The sequence below is a fragment of the Penicillium soppii genome, assembly GCF_028829465.1.
Source record: "Penicillium soppii strain IBT 18220 chromosome Unknown utg000010l, whole genome shotgun sequence".
Taxonomy (NCBI): domain Eukaryota; kingdom Fungi; phylum Ascomycota; class Eurotiomycetes; order Eurotiales; family Aspergillaceae; genus Penicillium; species Penicillium soppii.
This window is the reverse complement of record NW_026643240.1, coordinates 2,251,738-2,279,553: the sequence shown is the minus strand read 5'-3', so window position 1 is coordinate 2,279,553 and position 27,816 is coordinate 2,251,738. Positions and strand designations below refer to the sequence as shown.

At 48.7% G+C, this 27,816-nt stretch overlaps 10 protein-coding genes across 10 annotated transcripts; 5 read left to right on the top strand and 5 right to left on the bottom strand.

Annotated features, from left to right (window-relative positions):
- Nucleotides 1-379: 379 nt before the first annotated feature.
- On the top strand, nt 380-1,483 carry N7529_011521 (uncharacterized protein; the record flags this gene model as incomplete). The annotated part of the gene is made up of 1 exon (XM_057247047.1): nt 380-1,483. The coding sequence occupies one exon, from the start codon at nt 380-382 to the stop codon at nt 1,481-1,483; it is 1,104 nt and encodes a 367-aa protein (XP_057092396.1).
- Nucleotides 1,484-2,118: 635 nt separating this feature from the next.
- Nucleotides 2,119-4,650, top strand: N7529_011520 (uncharacterized protein; the record flags this gene model as incomplete). The annotated part of the gene is made up of 5 exons (XM_057247046.1): nt 2,119-3,188; nt 3,249-3,318; nt 3,375-3,463; nt 3,522-3,700; nt 3,758-4,650. 5 exons carry the CDS (start codon nt 2,119-2,121, stop codon nt 4,648-4,650), a joined length of 2,301 nt encoding a protein of 766 aa, XP_057092395.1.
- Nucleotides 4,651-5,479: 829 nt separating this feature from the next.
- On the bottom strand, nt 5,480-8,392 carry N7529_011519 (M28 family metallopeptidase; the record flags this gene model as incomplete). Its single annotated transcript, XM_057247045.1, has 1 exon — nt 5,480-8,392. The coding sequence occupies one exon, from the start codon at nt 8,390-8,392 to the stop codon at nt 5,480-5,482; it is 2,913 nt and encodes a 970-aa protein (XP_057092394.1).
- A 415-nt stretch (nt 8,393-8,807) lies between these two features.
- On the bottom strand, nt 8,808-10,745 carry N7529_011518 (putative ubiquitin ligase complex F-box protein GRR1; the record flags this gene model as incomplete). Its single annotated transcript, XM_057247044.1, has 3 exons — nt 8,808-9,137; nt 9,212-9,877; nt 9,936-10,745. The coding sequence occupies 3 exons, from the start codon at nt 10,743-10,745 to the stop codon at nt 8,808-8,810; spliced, it is 1,806 nt and encodes a 601-aa protein (XP_057092393.1).
- Nucleotides 10,746-11,496: 751 nt separating this feature from the next.
- N7529_011517 (putative AMP-binding domain protein) lies at nt 11,497-13,462 on the bottom strand (the record flags this gene model as incomplete). The annotated part of the gene is made up of 5 exons (XM_057247043.1): nt 11,497-11,804; nt 11,863-12,492; nt 12,561-13,007; nt 13,064-13,259; nt 13,319-13,462. 5 exons carry the CDS (start codon nt 13,460-13,462, stop codon nt 11,497-11,499), a joined length of 1,725 nt encoding a protein of 574 aa, XP_057092392.1.
- A 1,427-nt stretch (nt 13,463-14,889) lies between these two features.
- Nucleotides 14,890-15,842, bottom strand: N7529_011516 (60S ribosomal protein uL13; the record flags this gene model as incomplete). The annotated part of the gene is made up of 4 exons (XM_057247042.1): nt 14,890-15,028; nt 15,109-15,421; nt 15,592-15,727; nt 15,822-15,842. 4 exons carry the CDS (start codon nt 15,840-15,842, stop codon nt 14,890-14,892), a joined length of 609 nt encoding a protein of 202 aa, XP_057092391.1.
- Nucleotides 15,843-15,854: 12 nt separating this feature from the next.
- On the top strand, nt 15,855-16,067 carry N7529_011515 (uncharacterized protein; the record flags this gene model as incomplete). Its single annotated transcript, XM_057247041.1, has 1 exon — nt 15,855-16,067. The coding sequence occupies one exon, from the start codon at nt 15,855-15,857 to the stop codon at nt 16,065-16,067; it is 213 nt and encodes a 70-aa protein (XP_057092390.1).
- Nucleotides 16,068-16,629: 562 nt separating this feature from the next.
- On the top strand, nt 16,630-17,933 carry N7529_011514 (metallophosphatase domain-containing protein; the record flags this gene model as incomplete). Its single annotated transcript, XM_057247040.1, has 2 exons — nt 16,630-16,825; nt 16,990-17,933. The coding sequence occupies 2 exons, from the start codon at nt 16,630-16,632 to the stop codon at nt 17,931-17,933; spliced, it is 1,140 nt and encodes a 379-aa protein (XP_057092389.1).
- Nucleotides 17,934-21,504: 3,571 nt separating this feature from the next.
- On the top strand, nt 21,505-23,088 carry N7529_011513 (J domain-containing protein; the record flags this gene model as incomplete). Its single annotated transcript, XM_057247039.1, has 1 exon — nt 21,505-23,088. The coding sequence occupies one exon, from the start codon at nt 21,505-21,507 to the stop codon at nt 23,086-23,088; it is 1,584 nt and encodes a 527-aa protein (XP_057092388.1).
- A 1,735-nt stretch (nt 23,089-24,823) lies between these two features.
- Nucleotides 24,824-25,801, bottom strand: N7529_011512 (shikimate dehydrogenase family protein; the record flags this gene model as incomplete). Its single annotated transcript, XM_057247038.1, has 1 exon — nt 24,824-25,801. One exon carries the CDS (start codon nt 25,799-25,801, stop codon nt 24,824-24,826), a length of 978 nt encoding a protein of 325 aa, XP_057092387.1.
- Nucleotides 25,802-27,816: the final 2,015 nt, after the last annotated feature.

Below are 27,816 nucleotides of genomic sequence, written 5' to 3'. Positions count from 1 at the left end.
ACACGTCTACTTTTAGACTGAGCGGCACCTAGGTAGTACAGGTTAATTACTTAGGATGGGATCTGGGGCGCGTAAGCCCCAATCATGAAAAAATTCTTAGGGTGTCAATCCTTGCAAATCCTTTTGGATCTCACCGATAGTCGCCGAGGATTGGGTCCTAGTTCGGACCCATAATCATGACTATTGCCTATTTCTATAGGAGTCCGGGGTATTACGGCCCCCCGCATATGTATACGGGGCTTGGGGCTTTCAGCTGCGCCTTTGTGCCTTTGTGCCTTTGTGTGTTTTTTCACTTTTCTTTCTCATCTCTAGTGTTTCCCCAGAGTTTAGATTTCAGGTTTCATATCTGTCATCTCCACCATTATGCTGATATATGAACATGGCTGACTTCACCGCTGCTGGAAATGGCATCAGCGGTGGCTACCAGGGAAATTCCCTGGCCATGCAGATCACGATCGCGACCCTGGCCGGCATCACTTGGTATAATGCCTTCGAACTCATGATCCTCCTCTTCGTCACTTTCGCCGACTACCGCGGTCTTTATTTTTGGAGTTTACTCATTGCCTCGTCTGTCGGTCTACTTCCCTACTCGCTGGGCTTTTTGCTCAAGTTTTTCAACCTCACGGACAGTCAGCCATGGCTGCCGGTAACTTTGCTCACGATTGGCTGGTGGTGTATGGTCACCGGTCAATCCATTGTTCTATATTCACGCCTGCACTTGGTGCTGTCGAACCAGCGCATCCTGCGTCGTGTGCTGATAATGATCTTTGTCAATGCGATCATCCTCCACATCCCAACCACCGTTCTCACCTACGGCACGAACCTCGCCTCGGGCCCCGCCCTCGACCCTTACAAAACGGGCTATAGCATAATGGAAAAGATTCAAATGACAGGATTCTGCCTGCAGGAATTTATCATCTCTGGGCTGTACATCTGGGAGACAGTGCGCATGATACGCCTAGACCCAGACAGGACCAAGCGCAAGATCCAGTACCAGCTCCTGATCATCAATTTAATAATCATCATCCTGGACATCGGCCTGCTTGTCGCCGAATACATGAACTTCTACATAATGGAAACGATGCTCAAAGGCGCCGTGTACAGCATCAAGCTCAAGCTCGAGTTTGCCGTCCTCGGCAAGCTCATCCATCTGGTCCACAACCACGTCTGGAAACCCGAATCCTTCTCCGCACCAACCGACTTCCCGGATTTCGTCGACGCAACCCGCGTCACCTCAGACGTGACCCACGCTCCCCCACGGAGCCGGCGCGGCCCCTCATGGATGGACCCGGACGATATCTCCATCGCCATGTTCGAGCATCTACCGCCAGAACATCTGCGCACGAATTCCGATCTCTCTGGATCATGGAGCGGTGAAGGTCGCGCCTACCATGTCGATCACCTCCCTATCGATTTCATGAACCCTTTCACAGGGTGTCAATGCCGGACAAGGCGGCCTCCCAGGCCCGGGAAACCGGGATGAGAATGCCTCTTGGATCACTCGCTACCTTCCGTTTTTTTTTAATGAATCATGCCTTATGAAGTATGACCACTGTAACGATATCCCATTTCTTTCCCGCCGACATCGCCCACGAACCGGTGTCACAACCGTCCCTTCCTCTACGGCCTGAAGATAATTCACCACGGTTTAACTAAATCTCGGTTCTCGCGCCTGGCTCTTTGACTTTTCGAAGATTCACCGAGAATTGTAGTGCTTCTGGGATCTGCACGTACGCGACCCGTCTTGATCTATAACCCAGTGCAACATACATGCATTTCTTTATGTACATATACATATACCGAGCCCACTGGCGTTTTCGGGGAAATTATTAAATATAACCGAATCTTCTCAATTCTCCGATTCTTTTGTCTATTTTTTTTTTGTGTTGAACAGCGGCGATCTTCAAATTCTCACGGAGAAATATCGGAAAGTCTTCACATTCCCTTCTCCACATCCCCGTGGGGAAAGTTGTCAATGGTACAAATAGACTTCTGCCCGCTTTACGCATGAGGAAGGTCGGTATTCATCATCCACCGCACTTGTTATAAAAGCAGGACACAACTACCATGCATTCAAGGGCTTCAGCATTTTACTGGGGTTACTCTTCTCGTACCATCATGAAGAATATCATACATCTAAGCCTGTTGGCGACCCTCAGTCTTAGTGTAGCAGCGACCAGTGATGCTGTCAGTGGCGTAGAACACCCATCGCATTCCAACCATCCCCATGCTAATCCCCAAAAACAGTCTATTCAAGTTCGGGACGCACCAAGTTGCCCCAATCTACCCTCAACCCTATCCCTAACCGATCTTCCCTACCAAAACTACCTCTATTCAGATTGCAACGTTGCCGCACAGGCAGTAGTAACAACCCCCCAACCAAACAGCAATCTCTCAATAATTGGCCCACGCCTAATCATCGCCTGGCCAGCCGGCAACAGCGGCGCATGCCTATTCTTCGCGCCTGCAAACGGCCCCAACGGTACTCTTTCAACCCAATTAGTCAACTCGACTCTCGGCACCCCTCTGGGCCCAGTATATTCACCTCCAACATCAAGTTCCAACAAGAACCCCAGCGTCGGCGTCCAAGGAGTCCTCCGCTTCAATGCAACTGCAACCCTCACCCTCCCGATCTTGGGCAGTATCCGCACGATCCGTGACTTCGTCGAGGGCCCCAGTCTCCTCTACCCGGAGATCCAAGACGCAATTAAATACACCTCCGACGGCACTGGTATCTCACTGCAAAGACGCTGGCTGGACAATGTCACCACGACTAATTTGAAATTCGAGCCTTTCAAGAATCCATCAGGTAAAAGCAATGGCAGCGTCAAATTATCGAACAAAACAGTCACCTTTGACGCAGGCGATTACATTTTCTCCGCAGATATCAACTACGCCCAGCTGACCGCGCTGAAACCGACATCTGTGCTGAATGCCGCGTCGGCGAATTTGACCGTCGAAAAGCCCGACCAGGTAGCTGCGCTATCGTTTCTTTCGTACTCGGAGAAACTCCTCGCCGGGGCGTGGCGGTTCTTAACATATTTCGGGCGGGACTCTATGATTTCCGCGCTATTGCTTGAGCCTGTGTTAAGTGGAGGACGGGGGAGTGCGATGGAGGCTGTTATTGGGGCTGTTTTGGAGCGTGTCAATCGGACCGATGGGACTGTTTGTCATGAGGAGACGATTGGGTGAGTTTGGCTCCTTTGCTTTGCTATTCATGCTTGGGTTGCGCATTCTGATGGCGTTAGGGATTATGCGACTTGGACGAATGCGAAGGAAAATATCAGCAGTAGTGCTATGGGGTGTGATTATAAGATGGTTGGTACATTCAATGTCTAGCTGGTGGTGAAGCTAATCATGTTCGTGTATCACAGATCGACTCTGACTACTTCCTTCCTGTCCTGATGGACCGTTACTTCGTTCAAAACCCAATTGGTCAGAAGAGATCTGCTTCCTTCTTCAAGTAGGTTTTATCCTTTTGCTCGAGTTATCAAATGCATTATCTCATACAAGAACAACAGTACCACCGCAGGATCTATCAATCCCGCCAACGCAAATCTCACATGGGGAAATCTCGCATTGATTAGCTCTGAGAAAGTCATGCGTCTTGCCCGTCCATTCTTCCACAACCAAACAAAAGAAAACCTCATCCGTCTGAACGAAGGACAGGTAGTCGGCGAGTGGAGAGACAGCACCTACGGTACGCACCAGCACCACTGACCACCCATCCAAAGGACCCTAGAGCTAACAACCCCAGGCCTCGGCGGCGGCCGCATCCCCTACGACGTAAACACAGCTCTTGTCCCGGCCGCTCTGCGCGCAATCGCATCCCTCGCCCGATCAGGTCTCTATCCCAACCAGCGGCACTGGGCCATTCTAGCAGATCAATACGCCAAAGTCTGGGAAGACTCAACACTGGCCTTCTTCTCCGTGACCATCCCGCAAGACAAGGCCCAGTCACTCGTGCGCAGCTACGCAAATACCTCCTTCCCGGGCCCGAACCAAGCATCTAGCATAGACAGCGCCGTGACGTTCCACGCACTGGCTCTAGAAGGAAACAACAACCTTTCCAAAGTAGAAGTTATGAACACAGATGATTGTTTCCGGCACTTCCTGCTGAATACCACGGACGACACACAGCTAACGTCGTTCCTGAACCAATCCGCCACCAACATCCGCCGCACTTTCCCCGCCGGCCTAATGACCGATGCGGGGATGGTGGTTGCGAATCCTGCGTTCGGCGGCGACGCCGTGTATGCGCGCAATTGGACCACGGGCGCTTACCACGGGACTGTTATTTGGTCTTGGCAGCTTGCTATGATGGCCAAGGGGCTGGAGAGGCAGTTGGGGAGGTGTGAGGTTGCATCGAACTTTTCAGTTTCCGCTCAGGGTCGGAGGGGCCGTGTTCCGTTGCCTGTTCCTGGTTACTGTACGGATGACTCTGTTTATTACAATGTTAGGGACGCTTATAATGTGCTCTGGGACTCTATTGAGGCTAACGAGGACCAACTTTCTGGTGAGGTTTGGTCTTGGGTTTATCGGGGTGGGAAGTTTGAGGTTACGCCTTTGGGTGTTTTGCCTGCGCCGCCAGGGGTTGGTGGTCAAACTGGTAAGTTTTTGAGTTGTGTGTTGGATTTTGGTCTTTGCTAACTGCGTTTTGCTTCAGAATCGAATATCAGGCAGCTGTGGTCTCTTACCTTCCTGGCTGTGAATAGAAATGAGAACTACAGGTAAAAGCAAAGGGTCGCAAGACACTGCTGGTGGAAATTTGCCTATATAGGTAATGGGGATCTATCAGTTCATTCTCAATATAGTCAAAGTCAACAGTGTGTTAATTATATGGTTATGCAGATATCATATGCCAATACGCCACGGTGCAACGGTAGAAAGCCTGTGGATACGTAAAGATGATGGATTCAGATAGCTAAGAGGTGTTGGTTTGTTTTTCCGGTGCCCTTGTTCTGCTATTATTGTGTCGCTACTTTCCCGCAATAGCTAGATGGCAGCATTTGCGATGCCCAGGGTTTCCTCTGGTATCTTCATTGATTCCGCTGCTTTGACATAATTCTGAATCAGTCGAGTATCACATTTCTGTCTTTGTCTGTGCGAATTGCACTAACAATCTCCTCGATCCAAATTGGGAATCTTAATCTGGGGTATAAAGCTTGGATCATCATGTCGCATTCCTATAAGCCCATGAAGAAAGAAACGATAGTAGCCCTAGTGCACGAAAGGAAACGCCTATGCGCACGACATTATGCAAGCAGAATTAATACAACTGATAATCTCATTGCCTTGAATATTGACTCGAGCATATGACTCAAGGATAACTATGTTAAGCCTCGATCTAGATACAAATCCACAAGCCCGCAAATGAAACCATACACGCACAACACATTCGAGAGACTAAAATCCAAGCGCTGATAAAAAGTACAGAACAAAACCCACAAAGAATCCTGTCCAGCAAAACCTCAACATCTCAGACCAAGTCAGACCGCTTGATCTCGAATTTCCGCGACCCCTCAACCAACCCATCCGAGAACTTAGTCACAGCGACCCAAGCAGGACTGAACTGCTTCACCTCATCGAGGGCAGGGATGAGGCCGCTTTGGGTGTTGTCGCTCCATAGGCAGACGATACGGCCTGTGATAGAATCCCCGGTCTCATTGGTCTCATCTACTTCGGAGGGGTCGTGCTTCGAGAAATCGATATCCACGATCCACTTGTTCTCCCAAGTTCGGCTCCAAAGACGGATTTGTTTCAAGCCGTCTGGGGACTGGTTGAGGAAGCGGCTGTCGGGGGGAGAGGAGCCGGCCACGCTAAAGGTTTTGATGCTGTTGTTGTCCATGTCGATGCGGCAGGCGCGCGTGTTTTGGCCTGAAATCTCGAAACGAGCGGCAGAACTGCCTGGATACGAGATGCCGAAGGAGACCCATTCGGATGAAAGTTCGGTGGCCTCTAAAGAGTTGATGCTGGGAATGATGCGCGGTAGTGGTGCACTCCAAGAACAGCGCTGGACATTATTATGGCCTCTGGTGATCCAGCTGCATGTCTCGGCTTGTCCTGCTGCTGTGGGAAGGCCGTAGACAACATCATTGACAAATGGAGGCATGCCGGTCAGTGAGGCGGTAGAATTGCCGGTGTCAAGATCGACTTGCTGTAAAAAGAATAGTTTCAGGCGGTTGGAGTCTGCGAATGGGAAGGCGACAAGGTTGTATATCATCGTGCCGATGAAGACAAGAAGCAAGAAGATAGGCAGGTGGTATGTGTAGCGGTGAATGAACGGCAGCGTAGGGGCAAAGAGAAGCGCAGTGAGGGTAGCAGTGATGAGATAGACAGGGAGCGCGGAACTGCCATCCTGGCCTGTTTGGTTCAGAGCGGCTGTGATCAGAAGAGCCAGCGGCACGATCAGCATGAGAATCACCGGAGCAGTGAAAAGTAGCTGCAACACCCATGTCCATCGCGGCAGTGCGCCACTCCACGCCTGCTCATGTTCATACACGTTGGGGTCCTTCACTTCTTCCTCTTCGTCCGTGTGGTCTCCGCCAACACGAACATAGTTTGCGAAGGTGGGACGGTGTGCGCCATGCAACAAAGATGTTGATTCAGTTGGCTCATCCTCGGCTTCTTCATCCTGGTGCTCATCGCCTGAAGGGGCCAGTCGACTCCCCTGGGTACTGGGCCTTCTTGATTCGGCGAACTGGCTTGCGTACTGAGACTTCGCAGGCAAAGAGAATAACTCCAGGTATGAAATCCAAGTTGCCAAGAAGGTTCCCGCAAAGTAAAATAGCATGAAATACCCACCAGCTAGTCCTTCTTGTTCATAAACGGTGGCAATCACCATGAGAGACCAAGTCAAGACAAACATCCAAGTCCAGGTATAGACCCGGTGGAAAGCCGATGGACGAGCGAAGTCTGCGACGCGAGATACAAACCAAGCCAAGAAAAACCAGGCTGAGATCATCATACTCCACACGGCATATGAGCTGCTGTGTGCAATCAGAGGGTTGACCTTTGTAACCAGGTAGCCCAATCCGACTGTCACGGATGTAGGAATGGCAATCAGAAACGGAAAGCGGAAGAAGCCTCGTAGACCGCGTAGCGAAACATTGTCATCGCTGGTCTCAGAATACACCGAGGAGCGGAACAGGTACATCTTATCAGCCTTGGAAAGGACCACACTGGTGACTAGAAGAGTCAACGGCGCCACAATCAGCAAAGTAACCGACAACGCAAAGAGCGTGTGCAGACGGAACACTGCGAAAGCGCTACCGAAGAGATCAAACCACACAGCCCGGGTACCCGAGCCACTAGGCACAGTTCCATCATCACGAAGATGTCCATCGAACCGATCAGTGTTATCCGAGACCAGCTCCTCGGTCGTCGCAACAGCAGCAGAAAGCATATGCCAAAGCGAGTCGACGCTAGTATGACGCGCATCATCCTGATCAGTATGGTACCTAGCCCTGGGCTCGAAGAAAGCCACATCCAACCCCCGTAGTCCCAGAATGCCATCAAAAACAACATAATCTGTCTGACTACTAATCATACCCATCTCAAACCCATTGGCACTCAACACCGAGCCGAACGGGTACTGCGACTTCGCATACGCCTGCGTGACCTCGGTATCAGAGCTGCGGAACAGGGTAGCACGCCCGCCCGCCCCCGCGCCCTCAAGATTGAGGAACGTGTGCGCGAATTTCGCCATCGGATGCTGGCTGTATGCACGCGCGCCGTTCAAGTAGTCTTCCTCGCCGTTGTTGAAGAGGACGACCAGGCCGCGCCGCGGCGCATGCCCGGGTGTCAGGAAGTATTTCACCAGCTGGAGACAAGTGACGACGCCCACTCCGTCGTCGGTTGCGCCGTAGCCGGTGGAAACGCTGTCGTAGTGCGCATTTACCAGCACGCCCCCCTTGCCGACGGGTTGTTTGCCGGGCGTCTCCCACCAGTTCTCTTTCTTGTCGTCTGAGCCGCGGATGTAGACGAGGATGTTGTTTCCTTCGAAGTAGACGCCGACTCCATTGTTGTCTGTTGATGTCAGGTTTGAGACTAGATCGTCGAAGACGAACACGTCTGGCTTGTCTTGGTTCGCGTCGCGGAAGGCTGCGGGTGATGCGGCGGATTGCTGGATCGCGTTGATGCGCTCGAGAAGCCAGGAGCGGACCTCGTCATTCTCATGTGTGTTATAGGGGTGAAAGCCTTTGGTTAGGCTTTGGAGGTCTTGCCATGCTTCTGTAAGGTTGAGGCCATTGGGGCTTGTCTGGGGCGCGGAGGGCACGTTATGGTGGATCACCAGCAGTGGAATAATCAGGGCGAGGTACACAACCGTGGTAATGATTGTCACTGGCCATGGGGTAAATCCCAGAGGGTTCTTGGCCTTGTGGGATGCCATGACCCTGCGCTGCTTGAAGTGGAGGGATAAAGCGAAGTTGGAGTCGAATTTAAGACAAATGCGGGGGAGAGCTTGGAACTTCTGACAGCTGATCTGCAGTTCAATGCTACACAAAATACCTCAAACATCAGAGGCTTTCATGCGAAGTCACTGTGTTCTAAATGGAAATTGCTACGAGCGATTAGAATCAAATTGTTTGAATTCTATGCAATCCAAAGCTAAACATAAAATTGACCGCTAGCGTACTAATGCAAATCCCACAATAACAGGTAATATGATCTTCGCTCATATGGATAGCAATATGGGCGCCACTTTGATCCATTCAAAGATCGCAGATTGAAAAGAAAAAAACAGGAAACAAATGCGTGGGCCTCAGCTCGTTTTCGGGTAGGAAAGGGGGTATCGTGTCAAGTGTTCAAACCGGAATGTCGAGGAAATCTTCGTCTCCATCGTTGATGCCTGTCGCGTTCATCAACCCGGCCACATCTGTATCTTCTTCAACCTCGTGGTCATACATCGTGGCTTCTGAGTCCTCACGGAATGAGGGTTTGTGTTGGTTCAGGTAGTCTCGGAGGCGGTTGACGCCATCGCCACTGAACACACAGAAAACGTCTCTCTGTTGTTGTGTAAATTCTGGAGGGGCTTCTCGGCAGAACGCAGTGAGGCTTTTCCGGAGAAATTCTTGGACACCCGTCAAACTCAGATGGGTTAGTCGAGGGCAGTGATTCAGCAAAGCGTGAATACCCTAGAGAGGCAAGTCAGTATGAATTTTTTCGGCGTATATGAGAGAGAGATACATGCCTTCATTTTCAATTGCACGCAGTAACTCAGATGGACTCTTTCTAGGCTGCTGACGGAAGGAGTATGGCCCAGCCTGGGCCGTGCCAACGCAAGTATGCTTAGGTCGGTGATGGCCTGGCATTTGACCAATCCAATTCTTCGAAGCTTGGGCAATGTAGCCAATTGCTGCACGCTGTGGTCGGTCAACCGGTTACAACAGGCGAGATCGATGTATCGAATGCGGTTGCAAGTCTTGACGAGGGCGATAACGGCCGCATCTGAAATATTCGAACAGTGGCCTAGGTGAACATAGTGCAAGTTCTTTCCTAGCCTGCAAATGGCCATCACAGACCGGTCTGTGATGAAACGGCACTTGGCTAGTACGAGATTTCGTAGACGAGGCGCTGCATGTACGAGCTTTTCCACTGATTCATCCCTGACGTTCTCACAGGCAGTGAGATCGAGAATCCGAAGGCTGTCAAACGTCATTAGAGGAGGTAGTGTCAAGAAGGCCGAGTCATCGATCTGGTCACAATGTGCCAGGCGCAACTCGCGGAGATGTCGAAGTTTCGTGAGCAAAGGAGTCACAGCTGCGCTGGTGACCAGCTTGCAGTCGTGCAGGTCGATTTCCAAGATAGAAGGACAATTCTCTGCGAAAGAGATAATCGATTTGTCCATGGTACTCACGACTCCATTCAGTTTCAACTGTTATATAGTTTAGCATTAAGCAACATCCGAAATCCTATGTCTGCGATTCACGTACTCTCTTGATTTGACGGCACTTTTGCGACACAACGAGCAATTCGTCATCGGTGATTCTTACGCAGCCCGTGATATTCAGGCCTTGCAAACGAGGACAATCCCTCGACACCGTAGCTATGGTGTGGTCCGTGAGCTGTTTTATTTCTGAGACATCCAGTGCCTGCAGATGCCGGTTGCCCTCCACCAAGTCCGAGACGCCCTTATCCGTGAGGTCCTTGCAACCCGTCAAAGTCAACCGCTCGATCCGTTTGCACTTGTTGAAAGCAACAATCGTCCCGTCGCTGACATCAGCCGACAGAGCAGACAAGTTGAGTCGCTTAATCAAGTCTGCGTAGTTGAAAAGGCTATTCTCTTCTCCTAGTGACGTCGTCACGCTTTTCACGTTGCTCCAGGTGTTGCAGGAAGGTCGATGCCATAGTATCCCCACGGAGTTCGAGGCCCATCCACGACACACCAGCATGCAGTTGAGCATGTCCGAGGGCAAAACCAGTTTCGAGAAAATCGAAATCAGGATCTCCGGTGGGAGGCGGCCGATGGGTGGCAGTGGCGCGGAACGTGCATTTCGAACACGAGAATCGCGGAAGTTAGCCACGCCGACGGAGGATTGCGAGTCGTTGGCTTGGGCCATGAAGAAATCGGTGTCGTCGTCGCCAGCACGTTCTGGCGACGTCGACCCAGAGGTTTCGGAAGGGGCCACGCTCGGTGACCAACCCATTTCTCGTGCGCGAGCCATTTTTGTCGCCGGAGATGCTTCGGGATCCGTAGGCCGGTTCGAGGTGCTTTTAGGGTTTTTGTACGGTTGAAATCTCATAACTTCGTGGGAGAAACATGCATGGATGGTGGGTGCATGTGAAGGGCTTGGTCAGACAAGTCCGGTCCACAAATGCAGCCAGTCCTCGGTGGACTGTTCCAAGACTCTTTCTTAGTTGTAGTTGAGATGGATATGGTTTGCGATGGTGTGGAAGGTTATGGATGCACGAGACGAGAGATGTAAGCCGTGAAGTCGCGGCGCGTAAAAGGGAGATGGAAACGGGTCGGGTTCAAGATAAAGTTTAGTGACAAATCCAGGTCATAATACTCAAGCGCCCCCTGGAATCAGATGCGACTTCAAGAGCCCCAATGCAAGAAACCGTGAAGGGATGAAGGCGGTAATGGAGGGGGATGAGGCAATGGGGCCGGGTTTCACAGGCGGAGTCCGTGCCAAGCAACTGCTTATCGTTTGATAAGAGGGAGCCCTGAAGGGTCTGGATTTCTAGTACGTACTACTCACTCCATATACGTAAGGAGGAGATATTAGGCAAGCTATAAAAAGCAGATATAAGGCTATTGGAGAACAACACTGGTACATTGAGAGTGAATACTTGTACAGGCGAAACCCAGCCAGGTCGCTTGACTTGACCTCGTGCTTGATCTACGATCGATCTACAGAAATACCAGACATCTGACCTCATTGGAATGCAGAGAAGTTGCCTGAATTCTTCCAGAAATCTCTTTTTGTATTTTGAATATCTAGCCATCTACATCTTGAAAGTCTCTTTTCTTTATCCTGAGCCCAATTCTCTCTATGCTTCAGTTCGGCCCTTCACCCAGTCACGGAGAATATTCTTCCGAATCTTACCAGTGCTAGTCTTGGGAAGCTCTGGCACCACTTCCACCTCTCGGGGAATCATAAACTTGCTGATGCCGCTGGCATTCCGGGCCCAGGTGATCACTTCAGAACCTTCCAGGCTCTTGCCCGGTTTGACTGTGACAAAAGCCTTGGGTCGTTCGCCCCAATGGGAGTCAGGAACTGAGACAACACCAGCTTCCAAAATGTCAGGATGCGTGACCAGCATAGACTCGAGCGCTACGGAGGATATATTTTCGCCACCTGGGTCCTATTAGCAATTCGATGCTCCTGTTTAAGGCTACCTTGCCAGAAAACGTACCACTGATGATGATATCCTTTGCACGATCGAGGATCTGAATCGCTCCATCAGGATGCCACACAGCCAGGTCTCCAGAGTGCAATACTCCTCCTGCAAAAAGTTTGCGAGTTGCCTCGGGGTCTTTATAGTATCCCCGAGCACAAATGTTCCCGACAAAGACTATCTCCCCGATTTCCTGACCATCCCTGCGAACATCGGCAATAATCCCCTCGGGTACTTCTGTCTTGATGACCCGTGCAGGAAGACTTGTAATGAAACCATGGCCTTGGCGGGCCATTTTCTTGTACTTCTCCTTGAGATCAATAGTGTCCCATTCTGGCAAGTGGTAACCCTTGGTGATTGGACCGTACGTCTCGGTCATTCCGTAAACATGTACAGGATGCAAGTTGAGGTTTGTCATTTGTTCAAAAAGATGAGGCGTGGGCGGGCTTGCTGCCACTGTGACGCGGACAGGTTCGGGCAGCTTTTCTGCCTCTTTGGCATTGCAAAGTAATGTATTCACAGTAGGTGCGGCGTTGAAATGAGTGATATGTTCTTCTTTTAGCAATCTCCAGATCTCGGGGTAGTCTATCTTGCGTAAGCAGTAATGGGTTCCACGAACCGCTGTAACTGCCCATGGGAATGTCCATCCTATATATATCAAAGCGTCAGGGTTACTTTTCTTTGTCTCTCTCGAAATTAATCAGGTATGTACGAACCCATGGCATGGAACATCGGCAGTGTCCAAAGATAGCGAGCACGTCCATTGTCGTAGTTGAGGCCGGATTCGATCACATTCGCCAAAGTCGCCAGATAAGCGCCACGGTGGCTGAACTCGACACCCTTGGGTCGAGCTGTTGTCCCACTGGTATATGCCAATGCAAGGGTAGACTCCTCATCAACGGCTTGGGTCTCAAGGCCTTGCCAGCCCTGAGCACCGGTCTCCAAGTCATGCCTCAACCCCTCCAAGACTGCATGGTCAAAGGGACCCGTCAACTCTCCCTCGGTTGCATCGATGTCGGTATCTACAATGATCGGAATATGAGGGTGTTGGGATCGATAAGTCTCCAAAAGGGGAACAAATTCTGCATCGACGATGATGACCTGTGCATCACCGTGGTCAAATATGTAAGCAATATCTTCTTGCTTGAGACGATAATTCACAGCTGTAAATTGGTCAGACGAATCAAAACATTGTTCAACATATACGCAATTCCCTTACCGACATTGACAGCAGCAGCAGCAGCAATTGCGAAGATCGACTCGAGGAAAGCTGGGGTATTGGGACAGAGAATTCCCACTCTGGTGAACCCATGCTTCTTGATGTAGTACGCCAGACCTCTGGCTCTGTCCGCAGTTTCACCGTAAGTCCTGCGCAGGACCTTGTTGTTGGCGGTTACATGGTAAATAGCCTCGGCCTGTGTAAGCCTTGTCAGACACCAACAAACGAGTATATACCAGTGAATACGAAGCTCACGTTGGGTTCAATTGCCGCAGCACGGGGTAGAAAGAAGGTAGGTGACAACGTATGATGATTGATTCTGTGCTCAAAGGTCGGAGACGAAGAAGCGCCGCCAATGTGGCCAAGGAGACCTGATAGCCGAGACTTGACGCCAGACATGCTACGCAATATCGAGTCACAAAAACGTGTTGCAAGTGTTACACAGCAAAGATGTATCAAGATATGTCGAGATTAAGATCAAGATCAAGGGATTGAAGGGGTACAGGCTGACTCTCCAAGTTGGAGAAATGCGGGGATGAAGCCATTTTACTAATGCGGTTAACCTAGGCTATACCAGCGGATCACAAGCGGGGATTCGGGAGCTAGCCGTCCTCTTAGACCGCCCTTTGGGTTTGTGTCACCCAACACAAAATCTTCACCCAACACAAAATGCACATTTTGGGTATCTTTTGTATGTGTTTCATATGTAAAAGATATGTATCAAACATCCTCGAATATCTTATGATACAAATCAAAGTAGAGTAATTAAATGAGTCTATAATATTAAAGTAGCCTTCCTTTTATCTTTCGACCTATCAAATATCGATTTTATCCTAATATATAGGTACGCTTCAATATTTCATTTTGGAAGGTCAAAAAGAGCCTCCGAAAATTGTCTACTTTTGAGAATTATAACACTGCTTATTTTTATGCTCTAGAACTGATATAATTAAAGTTATAGTATAACTAATATAATGATAGCCTAATGTATTTACTTATGTCTACTTTGTATTATAAGATATTCGAAGATGTTTAAAAAGTATCTTTCATATATAAACCACATACAAAAGATACTTAAAATTTGTATTTTGTGTTGGGTGACACAGACTACATAATCGGTTCCGCTCATTAGTCATGGTACGACGGCTAATGGGGTATTCGGACTAAAGGATGGATTACGGCTTCAATTTTGGGGGTTTATCATCTTGGTTCTTGTTGGGTATGGAATTGATTTGAATTGGACTTGTGTGTGGGGATAACCCCCTGACGTGAAGGACTCACCCCACGGAAATGCAGAATCATCTAGCAGTGCAGCCCTGAGGGGAGTGGTGTTAATCCCTATGGAGTAATTGGTGAAATTAACAATGGGTCAATTGACACCTAGGCAGTCAATAAAACTTGGATGATTATACTTAGTGTAGCAGTTTATAGCAAAGTCTAAGGTAGAAATGCTCTAGCCAAAACTACAATGGCAGACTACCCGAATATGCAAGTTTGAAAAAAGGTAGGTCAAAGTATTTTTTGATCATAAGAATCATGTTGAACTCTTGAAAATTGCTTCTTTGGATTAAACCGCCACGGCGCGAGTCAACGGCCAGCTATTTTGAACCTTTAATCCCAGACTCCGTTTTTTTCGACTTTTGGAAAATTCCGAAGACCCCAGTTCCCGAGCCATCATGTGCGTCACAAGCAAGTGGTATTCATGAGGTTGGAGACCGGGCCGCAGAAAAAGGTCGGTCGGCGTGCCGTTCAAATCCGCTGAAAACCGTCCGCGATCCCATCCCAGAACCATCGCTCGACACAACAACCAGCCGCGCTAAAGGTATCTAGTAGCCATACTGAGCAAGCTGGGTCTTGGTCTTGCTGTCCACGTTCGCTCCCTGCTCCGCCTTGGCAAGGTTGCGACGAGCGGCCTTCTTGCGCTCGTAGTAAGCCTTGCTCTTGACCTTTCGGCGCTCCTCGAGTCTGTATAAATGAGATTAGAATTTGTACATAGAATCATAGATATTGAATCACTCAGTGATCCTTTCAGGCAGTTCACATACCTGGAAACAACATCCTGGTACTTCCAGCCAACCTCGTGGCTGAGACGGCCAACGGTGCAGTACTTGCGGCCGGGGCGGAGACGCAGGATACGGAGAGCCTGGGGAACGACAACACGCTTCTTCTTGTCGTAGGGAGGGGGGACACCCTCGAAGACCTTGAGGCGCTCCATAGCGGCGGCACCACGGGCGGTCTTGTGGGGAATCATGCCGCGGATGGCCTTGTAAAGGATGCGGGAAGGAGCGCGGAAGTGGAAGGGACCACCACGGGTGGGGTTGAAACGAGTCATCTTGCGAAGGTAGGCGTGGTACTTGACTATATATCGGGAATTGAGTCAGTATTTCTGATATATCCCAAAAATTTGCTTTCCTCCCGACGGCCAGTGGTTTCGGTTCTCTATCTTTTTGCTTTGTCGTTTTTTCCTTCATCCACTGATCGCAGTCCCAAAATCACAGAGAAAATGTTGGAGAGGGGGTTGAACGTACGCTTCGCACGGAAGAACTCGCCGGAGATGTTGAGGGCCTCACATCTCACAACAACGATCTTCTGACCGTTAAGCAGCTGCTTGGCGACAGTGCTGGCCAGACGACCGAGGAGGTGTCCCTTGCCGTCGATGACGACCTATTTCAAAAGATTCAAGTCAGCGACAAAGTTTCTAGTTGGACGGATTTGACGGTGGGAGTGGCGGTACTCCATGTCGTGAGGTTCAACGCACCACTGATTCGAAAGAGGACATCCTGGTGATCTAATGTCCCGGGGGATGGATGTTGTCGGCGGTTGTTGTCGTGGGTGTCAGGTCAACGCACACAACGAAGTCGGATGGCTCGTCGATTATGGGTTAAGCGAGGGAGGCCTGCTTCGTGTTAGTGGCAAGGGTCCCAGCCCTAATCCTGACCAATCATATGCTGGTCTGATCACGTGTTATCTGTCGCACAACTCCGCCTTTGGTCGTATTATGTAATATTATATTTTTCACTTGTGCGCCACAATCGATTTGCCGTTAGGGCATTGGTTTAGGGCTGATGTTGTGGTTCTAGAAGTATACCGGAGAGATCTATTCATGTGTCGTCAGAGTTGGCAAATTGCTATACATATGTAGTAATAGGTATATAGGGGATAGAAACATGCTTTGGATTGCTTTGGATTTAGTTTCACCACTTCATTCTTCACGTATATCAAGGACAATTGTACTAACGCTGAACAAGTCTATCTTATCTTCTTCATCTCCATGCAATTGTTAGATCTAAGTTGATCAAAGATTGGGTCCAATTATGACTAATCCATTCCTGACACCTGGACACCCGGGCACCTAGGCACGCATGGATGCCCGTTGTTTTTCTTTACCTAAAGTACCTGCGCCGCAGAAATAGTCAAACCCAACACCCCCCTCATGTTCAACTCACACTATTAACCTGTGCTATCTGTGCCGCCTGCGCTGTCTACGCTGCAATCAAATACTACAACCCAAATTGCTCTCCCTAGCATGACCTGTCGAGGAAGGCATTTTCTCTACATCTGTAGTCATGCGCCGGAAAACACGTTTCGTTTGCGTCTCTGATACACATGGCTATACGCCCTCCGAAGCAGGCTTCAAACTCCCAGCAGGGGATGTCCTGATACATGCGGGCGATTTGACTAACAATGGAAGCCTAAAAGAGCTTCGCAAGACAATAGATTGGATTTCCAAAGCTGACTTTGAAATCAAGATCATTGTTGGTGGTCAGTCTCCCAACTCGGTTCTCACGCGCCCTTTTCATCCTTGATTTAATCCCGGCCAATATTGGCTGTGCTATCTTCGCAACGGTGCACGAACTCATTTGCGGACATTTACGGATATTTGCGGAACAATTTGAATTAAGATATTATTCTAACCACCAGAACAGGCAACCACGATATCACACTAGACCAGTCATTCTATTCAGAGCATGGACGGAGCTTTCACGGGCGGCAGCTTGAAAGCACGCAGCAGTGTCTGAAACTTATCACAGAGTCGCCATCAATCGTATTCCTTCGCCACGAGACTGCTGTAGTTCGCTTGACTCGTGCAGACGGGCCCAACACAATATTCAAAGTCTTTGGGTCCCCTTACTCGCAATTCAAAGGGAACTGGGCATTTGGATACGACTCGGAAGATGCTGCTGGGCTATGGACGCAGATATCACTTGACACGGATATCGTGGTCACGCACACGCCACCACATTCTCACTGCGACCAGAAACCGAATGGAACGTTCGCAGGATGCACTGAGCTCCGCAAGGCCTTGAGCCTCATCAGGCCGCACTTGGCTATTTGCGGCCATGTGCATGAAGGACGAGGATACGAAAGGGTTCGCTGGCGATCGCTTACAGGAGAAACAGAAATAAGCACCAAATTTGAATCGCACGATTCAGTTGACCGTGTCACTCGAGGCAAGCTGCCGTCCGTGGGTAGCAGAAAGCAAAGCCTGATCGACCTGACCGGCAACCGCGATCAACGACTGGATAACGAGGGATTTTCACACCCGCACTATAGACATGATATGACAGTGAAGAGTTTAACGATGTCATCGGTCTTGCTGGGGGTGGGGTCAGACTCACCTGCAACAGTTCCTGAAGAGGCAAGTCCACAAACACCAAATTCGCCGAGCGATCAGCCGTGCCTGAGCGCGCCTATCCACCTTGATTTCGATCACGACTTGCAAACTCTCAGAAGGGAATCTTGCATCGTCAACGCCGCTGTCGTGGCAACCAGTTGGCCACATCGTGGTGGCAAAAGGTTCAATGCGCCGATTGTCGTGAACCTGGATTTACCCGTGTGGCAGGCCGACCACGCGGTCGCGAACGGATGATTTCCCAATCTGGTGCCTCGGTAGATTTCCCCAATGAATCAGGATTTGTTTTCGTTCCGACGGCCGAACCGATCGAAACGGCAATCTTTCCCTTGACTTCGGCGATGCATTGTGGCTTGACGCCAGATGGTACCTACCATTCGAGGACATGTAGTGACTTGTGGAGCTTTGGCCCTTCTAACGACGGTGGTTGGGCGCTTTGCTGCATCTCGACTTTAACATTGGTCGGCTAGTGACTTGACGCACGATCTTAGTGCTGTCAGATTGTCTAGCTTACATCATTCTCCGTTATAGTGGGTGGGCGACTCCGTCACTTGGCCGATCATTTCCGAGTGAATGTAACTTGAGCATACTGAAGTGTACTTCAGGTCATGATTTACGTAGATCAGTGTTTTATACTATTCTAAGCATACAAAAGAACTTTGGGGAAAAGAGAAATGTTTGAATTGTGATTCTAGACAAGTTGACCTCCAGGGCTATAGTAAAGTAGTACGTAATTTCTCCTCTCCCAAACACGAACATCCCCCTCATGTATACCCCGCATAAGATGTATCAACTCATCTGACTAGCCATAATTTGTATGGACAATCACATCTGAAATATCACAGAGCCCTGTTTAGTGCAAGACCCTAAGAAACATACAAGTCATCTGGAAAACTGCAACGAGGATCCCATCTTCAAAACTTAAAACGTCCTGAAACCCCCAGCGCTTCTAAACGACCTCTAAGTGGATGGGATCTGGGCCGAAGCACAATCAATCACCAACCACTACCAGAACGCCTATCACTCGACGATGTGACCATGCAAGGCTAATCATGTATTAACCTTGAATGTTCATGTTTGTGTCCAAAAAAAATCCCTGAAGAAAGAGTACACAAACACAAACCACAAACACTCAGTCCTCGTGGGAAACACATGCGCAGGCTGATCTGGTTTCTTGGCCCGTCGCATTCCTTTCTAGAAGACGCTTAGTGGCTGGGCTGAGTGGTCTGGGCCGGCGTATGCAATAGTACGCAGTATTATTGCAAAGGTACGGATTCGAGGAGATAATAGTAGACATCATTATTGCAGGCACCTGCATGTAATTTGCATTTCTTGTTCTTGTTCACGGCAAACCTGCACCCAACCCTTTCCGAGGACATGGCTTGGTCAGGACTTTCATATATGTAATTATTATCTCCCTTACTCCTGTTCCTCACTCCCGAGCTAATCTATAATCTACTCCGTATATAGTATACATCCTTTGACCCTGTCACATAGTACAACCTTTGGTGCTACTCCTCTATAACTAGTAGATAACGTCCAATCCCGAATTCACCGACCCCGGTCCTGGCGGGGTTGCGTGACTCTCCAGGAAGAGGTAGATCATGTTAAGCGTATAAGGTTACAACCCAGTGTTTCGGCAAGGGAGGTCTTGTGTGACATTACAAGGCGAGCTGATGGGATCGGAGCATTATGGATTCGGCTGGTGCGGTCTAGTTGGAAAGATGGGAAGGTCGGTATTTGTTTTGGGAAATCCAGTGGGCAATCGCTATCCTATCACGCACGGATAAGTCAAATGACAAATTTGGAGAGAAGGCAGCCCTGGAGCAGCCCTGAAGCTGAAGTGAGTGCAAGAGAGCGAAACAAATCATCAAATCGTCCATGAGCCCTAGTGAGGCGAAATTCGCGAAGGATTCTCAGCCAACGGATCGCTTCTAGTTTTACGGGCGTGAGACAATCAACCTCAGCATTCACTGCGCCGTACACCTGGGCATATTACTAATTAATTAGTATATGAAACTAAGTAAGAAGTATATCGGGGTTGCGGAGTTTATGCTGTACTTTGTAAGACAATAATTGATTGTACTAGTCAGACCGATGCTGACACGGCGATAAAATCCCTCGGCACTTGCATACATGTATTTTCCAATAGACTTGTCATGATCGGGGCTGCGCATCAGGTGCATAAGAACTGGATATTTCTGCGCCGCGCGGAGCGCAGACTGGGTCCAGATGACATGGGTCCGGAGAGAAGTTTCGTAGTAAGTTAGTAGGAGATACAATAGCGTACAATACCTAGGTTAGTCTCTGGGTGGTGCAATGGTCTCATGTTCAATTGGTACAACGTATCGAAAGGAAGAGATAGTTTCGGGTGTGGGTTCAAAGACACGTTGGATAATGGATCCATTGTGGGACAAATGATGAACTGTTGGGTGAGAATGAATGCCTGAAAATTGATACTAAGAAACTTGAGACCGGAAGATGCATACGATTTGAATATTGGAAATAATAGGAATAATAAGAAACACCTAGGTAATAAGGAATGTGTAATAGTGAGTAAGAGAATTAGAGAACACAGTAGAAAATAGTATAGCTAAATACTAAATATAGATTTTCCTTAATATAAGGAATTAAGGTGTCTACGGTAATCCCGGGTAGAATGGGGGATAGACCATGGAACAGTACCTCACTGTATAGTACCAAGACCCTATTATACATCTGAGAACAAGTATCTAGTTGAACAAGTGACAGAGGCAAACTGAATCTTACTGAACATAGTGAGTGTTTCGGACAAGGCGAAAAATCAAAAACCAGAGAGGCGAACCAAAAAGAACGCCTAGAGGATACATGGCAATGAGAGTAAAGTTGGGGATGATGGTACTAGTAATTAGCTGCAGGGCCGACTTCTTGATTGAGACGGGTACAGGTTGCGAATCAGTAAAATGAGCAGATATGACGACCTTCCAAGAGAGGGGGGAACCGATCAGCCATACAGAATAATGCATAACCCCCTTAGGAATGGAGGGTTAGTCCTCGTGTTAAATCGGTCACCAATAGAATCCCTTAGACTCGACGTAGGTTGATTGGTTCACACATATCAACGAATCGGATAAAGTGCACGGCCTAGTAAAATACTGCAAAGGACCGGTGTAAGTGAGTGCTTTGCCGTGTGATAATTTATAATTTATTAGTTTTGTATTATATTTTATTATATTTTATTATAATTATCATGTTTTTTCACGTTTTCATGTTTTTCATGTATTAAGAGGGTTGGGCATCATGAAAATGCTCTGGTGAAGTTATACTCAAAGATTACACTGATCTAGGGTATATTACCATTCCCTCATTCACCATTACTCTATATTATTCAAAACCAACTCGGGAACTCTACTACATTCCTTTCTATATTAAACCCTTGAACCACATCCTTCTTTTTTTCTTTACTAAGCCACCTCTTTATAACGTCCTGTCTGAAAAAACCCCCTAGAAATTTGTGGCGCAGTTTCGCCCCTGACAGTCCGGCTGATTCGGCGCAGATTCCATTGTCCCATTACTGTGTCTGTTTTTTTAAACGGCAAACCGGCCTTGTTAGATGTTCGACAATCTCCTGTTCACCATTATATCTTTGTAATTGTCTCCAGTTCATTCTGGATGCATCTGTGTGGCATTACTTACTACGTCAACGTCAAGTTGTTGACATTCCCCATATACGCCTCCCACCGCCTCTTTCCCCCCTCCAATTTCTCTCTCTTTTTCACATCACATCACATCAATTCAATTCAACTCATTGGTTGAATCACCCTTACCAATGTCCTCTTCAATTCCAGATATAGACCCATATGGTGTACTTGGTGTCGCCAAGGATGCCACAATCGCCGAGATCAGAGCCTCCCATCGAAAACGGGTCCTCAAGTGTCACCCAGACAAGATTCAAGACGAGTCACAACGCAATGCGGCCCAAGATGAGTTCCAGAAAGTCCAACAAGCCTACGAATTGCTTTCAGATGAGGGTCGTCGGGCCAAATATGATATGAAAGTCAAGATGGCTGAAATGAAACGCGAGATGTTGAGCAAACGGACCGACTCTTCTCCCTATAGCTCGCCACGAGGAAGTGGATCCAGCAATCGCGAATACCGCAATGGTTACATCGTGGAGGAGAGAGTCCCAATGGATTTCATCTTTGAAGAAACTATGCGATTTACAGATGAGCCCCGTTCAATGTCCCGCAAATACGATGAGTTTGGCACCCGCCCCAAGGCCAAAGCACCCACAGATGAGAAGAAGAAGACCCGTACACCGACGAGCACCCACCATGCCGCGAAGGAGCAACGGGAAAGTGTCAAGGCAACACATTCCGATCGGGCAAAGACACGCGATCAGGAGAGACGACGACAGACCGAGGCCAAATTCGGTACTTACGACACTTACGGATCTGATGACTATTCCTCTGATTCCAGTGTCCCGCAATATAATATGTACTTCAAGCGAACCAGCACCACACCCCAACGAGAGCGCGAATCGCGATCCCGACCCACAGAGTCCTCACGTCGTCGCGAAAGCCGCTACGAAGATGGTGACCTGTCCGATCACTGGAAATCAAAGATTGACAGCCAGTCCTTCAAAGCGGAGGATTACATCGCATCCAAGGGCGGGCCCTCCAAGTCTCCGCGTTCATACCGTGGTTACGATTCAACGGAACCCGAGTCCTCCGGGCCGCGACCCGAAAGACGATCCCGCCATCGTTCCTCATCGCGCAACAATTCCTACGAGAAACTGGACTCATCTCGGGACTCACCACGAACATACGAGGCAAAGCCAGCAAAGATGTCAACCTCCACAACATCCCCCGGCATCAAAGCAACTCTCCGCCCGTTCCTCAACACCCGTTCCCATACCACACCAGTGGGCTATGTACGCCCAAAACGGGACAGTCGCGACAGTCGCGATCGCGAGCGCGAGCGCGAGCGCGACTCACCTCTCTACCAAATGGCACACGAGCCCATGCCATCCCGATCTTCTAGAGTGCGCGATCGCAACGACTCAGGCTATTCCAGTCCCACCACCACCGAAGCGCTCCCCCGAGGCACATCCCCCAAGACCCCAACCCGCTACACGGTCACCAAGGAGCCAAGTCGCGTCGTCGTCGAACCAAAGTCTTCAAAGTACCGCTCCTCAAGATCCCCAGAGCGCGAGCGCCCGGCTCCTGTCCGCGCAACCCCAAAGCGAAGCAGTACCTATCACGCATACTCGGTGGAACCCTCGCGCGTGGAGCCGCGTTCTTCACGTACGCCTCGCCATCCGGATGTAGAGTATATCGATGCTGCGCCTAGGTATACTTATGCATACGAGAAAGACTATCGTCCCGTCGACAGACGCCAACCCGTCCATTGATCCCCTTGCATGAAAACCACGAAATACGATATATGACAGCCCACGCCTTCTCTCTATCTTTTGATCTTTATCTATCTTATTACTCATTACACATTACACATTAACCAATACTCAACACTCAATATGCACTATGCACTATGCAATACGCAATCCAACAGAGGCGGGGCGTTCAATTTATCTTTTATTCATTTATTGCTTCCCAATACATTCTTTCTTGTCTATACACATGCTGCAAGCCAGCAATTTACCCAATCATCTTCCCTTCCATCCCAAGGCCCGCCTTGTTCCACTCGTCCAACTCGGATCTCGGGAGCAGCGAAGACGTTCCATTCCCATATGCACGTTGCACGTGCTTACTGCATATGCATCTCCGGTTTTTCGGTTTTCGGGCCTCCATCTCCATTGAGATTGTGTCACCAGGCCTGCGTGTGCTTACACTCAGCCACTGCACGGCGTCTGGGGACCGGGGTGCGTGTTTTGTTTTCTGCTTTCTTTTTTCACCGGCGCTTTAGGGTTGCTGTGGATGGCGTGTTGCATCCTGCACCTGTGGCGTATGTTACGTTATGTCATCTGTCTCAATATGTAGTAGAACTAGCCCTGGAGGGCCTGGGGGTCTGCTCTGCTTTGCTTATTCTACTTTACAACTTTATTCCTAGCACAGGGTGTGCTTGGTTCAATACTTTTCCTTTGTTTGTTTCCACCGCTGCACATAGATACTAACCCGGAATGATCGGGAAATTCGATTAATGAGCTCCGCTCTTCGATACGACGTGTCATGATTGGACGTGTCATGATTGGTATTCTTTTTTTATATTTTTTGATCTTGTTTTTGTTGTTGGTGCGCTGTAAGACGGATGGTAGGAAGATAGGTTTCACGGAAATTCGAACGAAAAGCTAAATATAAATTCATACAGCAATTTGCGTCTTTAATTTGCTGCCTTACAGGCTTCTCTTGTTCTTTGGCTAGTGCTTGCGCAAAGTAAACCTTGACTCTACATCGTATGTACATACTAGCATTTAGTGCACTTAATGTAGTTAGTCCAATAAAACCTTCCGTTATACCTCGACCTGACCAGTCCTGTCTTGTTCACACCAACATTATCTTCGATATTATTGTATTCATTAGATATTGGAAACATGGTCATGCTCAACCCCAGCAAGGCAGTGGGACGGGAGTCTGGCCGGACGAAATTGTACAGGGCCACTGGACACAGGGTCCATGGAGCTGCCCAGGTGGGTTTCGGGGGCTGTGTAACCATATCCGGATATCGACTGGTGCGGCGCTTTTGGACTGATAACAATAATTTAGCTGCTTTGGGCGTTATTAAGAGTGGGTTTGCCATTGCGTAACTGTCTTAATTTAGAATGTTTCTTCTAGTGGGTGCTGGGCTTAACCGTGCATCTGGGAGCCCTAGTTGAGGTTTTTTGTTAGGTTAGAAAAGGGCCAATTTGATAGAAATCAGGCGTCTCGTTGACCAAAGTTTATTGCTGGTGTTTGAATTCGAATTTGATGTTCAAAATATTGCTGAACTACTTTTCTTCAACTGGTTTTGTGGTGTCCAAAGTTCAGTGAAATATCATGGAGTCGGTTTAGGATAATGCGAGAGGGGACTATATCTTGACACTCTTGGAAAGCTGATGAATCCTCAGAGGTGCCTATAATTGCTTAAGAGTCTACCTGTTCTGTCCTCTATATCATTGCATCTCGTACATCTAAACAGCAGAAGCATAGCTTCTAGTGACTTTGAACCATGTCAGTAACCCTCTGAGCAGCCTCCTTCAGATCAAACATCCCAAAAGGCAACTCCGTCCAAAGAATCTGCTGCGCAATACCCTGCCAGATCATCGCCTCAGTACCACAGAGCACCTCCCACCCAGCCTTCTGGCAGAGAGCAAAAAACTCCGTCCTGGGCTTGGGATGATAGCACATCTCAAGAACAAACCCTTTCCTCTCCTTCCCCAAAAACACCTCCACAATCCTCCTAGCCAAGATTTCCCCCTCCTCTACCGGCACCACATCAGGAACCGTCCCAACAACCACCACCGGCCCCTCCAAACCCTCCGCCATCTCAACAGACCCAATCCAAACCAAGTCCCCGCCAAACCCAACATCCCGAAATGACCCCATGATAGCCCTCACCTCACTCTCAACCCTATTAACCATATAAATCCTACTAGCCCCCATCCACTTCCACAGCGCATAAACCGCCGCCCGACACGCCCCACCACCGCCGATAACCAGCGCCGGCTTGCCCGTGCTCTCAGCCAGAATGCCAGGGTAGTTGTAGAGGAATGCCTCGCGGATACCGATGCAGTCGGTGTTCGTGCCGATATTTATGGTGCGTCCGTCTGGTGCTGTGCGGCGGAAGACCGTGTTCATGGCGCCGATTGTGCGGCTTTCGTCTGTTACGCAGTCGACGGCGCTCATCAGGGAGACTTTGTAGGGCATTGTGACTGCGCAGCCGATGGTGTTGGGCTGGTAGAGGGCTGGGAGGAATCTGGATATGTCTTGCGTTTCGACGAGAGAGAATGCCCATGGGAGGGAGACGCTTTGGAAGAGGATTTTGTGGAGAAGGGGGGCTAGGGAGTGGGAGATTGGATGGCCGAATAGGAAGGCTTTTTGGGGAAGCTTGTGCATTGAGGATGTCGTGAAGGATGTGCCGTGGTTGTAGGATTCTTTGAGGGTGTCGTTGAGACTTATTTGTGAGTTCATTGTGGAGGGATTGAGGGAGGGGGTTTGGTGGTTTTGGTGCTGTGGTAGTATTGGAAAGTTGATTCCCTGGCCTGGGTTGTCTAAGCAAGTTATATACATCGATGGCTTTTACAAGTAGATATATGTGAAGAAGGTAGTATTCGAATATCATCGGTTGAGAACTTAGCCTCGGGGTCTCGGTGATCACAGCCTAGAACTGGTGTTAGCTTAGGGCTATATCGGAAAAAGGAAGAAAAAGCAAGAAAGATGAAGATACCTAAGAATTCTTTCGCATAAGAGAACCTCATACATATTTTGCCCTCTATCACAGTACCTTTTCTTGAAAATACATAGACCGGGGTTCTAGTCAGTACGCTAATCGCTAGCTACCAGTGTATAAAAGCTGCTTCTGCAACTTATTGTTGTATACATATCCAAACAACCCTTGATTTACGATCTTTCAAGTGATATGTCCAATACAAAAGATCCCATAATTACCAAAGATTCTCCTCCTTAACCAATAGACCAATAGAGGCGCAGGTCTCCCAGTGCATCGCGTAACCCCAGCAGCAACAACATCCACCAAAGATGAAGATGCGAGATCGGGTGATTCGAAAATCGTTATTCCCTCCCCCTGTTTGGTCCAATTGACACTACATACATGAGGATATCCCAGTTCCGCAAACCCCGCTTTAAGACCGCGTTTCGCCTTCTCGGCTATGGATACCTCCCCAATCACCAATAATTCCTTCCTCGGAGTCTGGTCCATAAAGTAGCGGGCCTGATGCACTTGAGCCAAGTTAAACTGACCAGGCGCCGAAGGAGAGTGAATAAGTGGATGAATGACGAGCGAGATCGGCGAGGTAATCCGAGAGAGCTGTCCATTCATATTCATACCAACAGCCAGGAGAGGCTTGGGGTGCTCTTTCTTGCAATTGCGCACAAACAGGCCGAGCCCATAGCAGTCCTCGATTGTAGGGGCCTTGATGCCCAGTCTGATGATGTTTGTGCGGACATCAGCATTTCTGAAAGTGGGAAATACTAGGATATATTGTCGATAACGTAGCGCCGAAATTATCTGCTGCCGCGAATTTCTCCTTCAATTTCTGACTGGTCCATGCCACGTCGCCGGTTCAATTGTGGTATGAGGCTACGACCTTGGCTGGTTCCTTCTTCGAGGTGATGACCTTGAGCATACTCTGAGGCCACTCGATCTTTACATCGATATAGGCTACTCCGCACTCAATGACAAGAATCATTAGATTTTGTGCTTTCTGGCTGGCATTGTCTGGGAATCTTTGGTATCGTTGATGTTTATGAATGTCAAGGGGATAATGAAGGTTTGTTTCCCACTGGAATAGTATGTAGAGATGATCTCGTTAGGTTGTAGAGACACTGTGAGCTTGGTTATAAAGCTATGAGAGATCAGTGTTTGAATAAGGGTTCACGGATATATGTTTACATTCTGGTGCCAACGTCTATTCAAGACTCGGGGTCGGCTGGTTTCATTGCCGATAGTTCAATGTGATTCTTGTAGATATCTCCATCTGATTTTGAGAATTTGACCTTGCAATGTAACTAAGATTTATTAAAATGGCTCTTTTAAATTCAATGTTTTCTTAAAACAAAACAAATTAACCCCAAAACGCTATCGAATGACGGTTGTCAATCGCGGGGAGTTGGGGACGGCTAAGTTCCCCCCGGATGCCCGCGATCCCCGCATACAGGGAACTATAACTAGGAGCAGAGGGTTTTAAGTACGATTTTTGCACAGGGTCAAGTTCGAAAGAGACAGGTATATTAGAACCTTGCTTGTGAGGCCTATTTGTCAACAAGGGGTTCACATAATGAACTTTCCCGTAAAGGTTGCAGGAAGCCCTAGTGCCAACATATAGTTAGGGCAAGAGGTATATCTATCGTGGCCAAGATCTATATCACTATATGATTAGTACAAATAATATAACACTGAGTTAAACTAACTTTAAGCTATGTACAAAAGTAAGGGCATCTTGACAATGCCAGTCGGTGTTCCACCA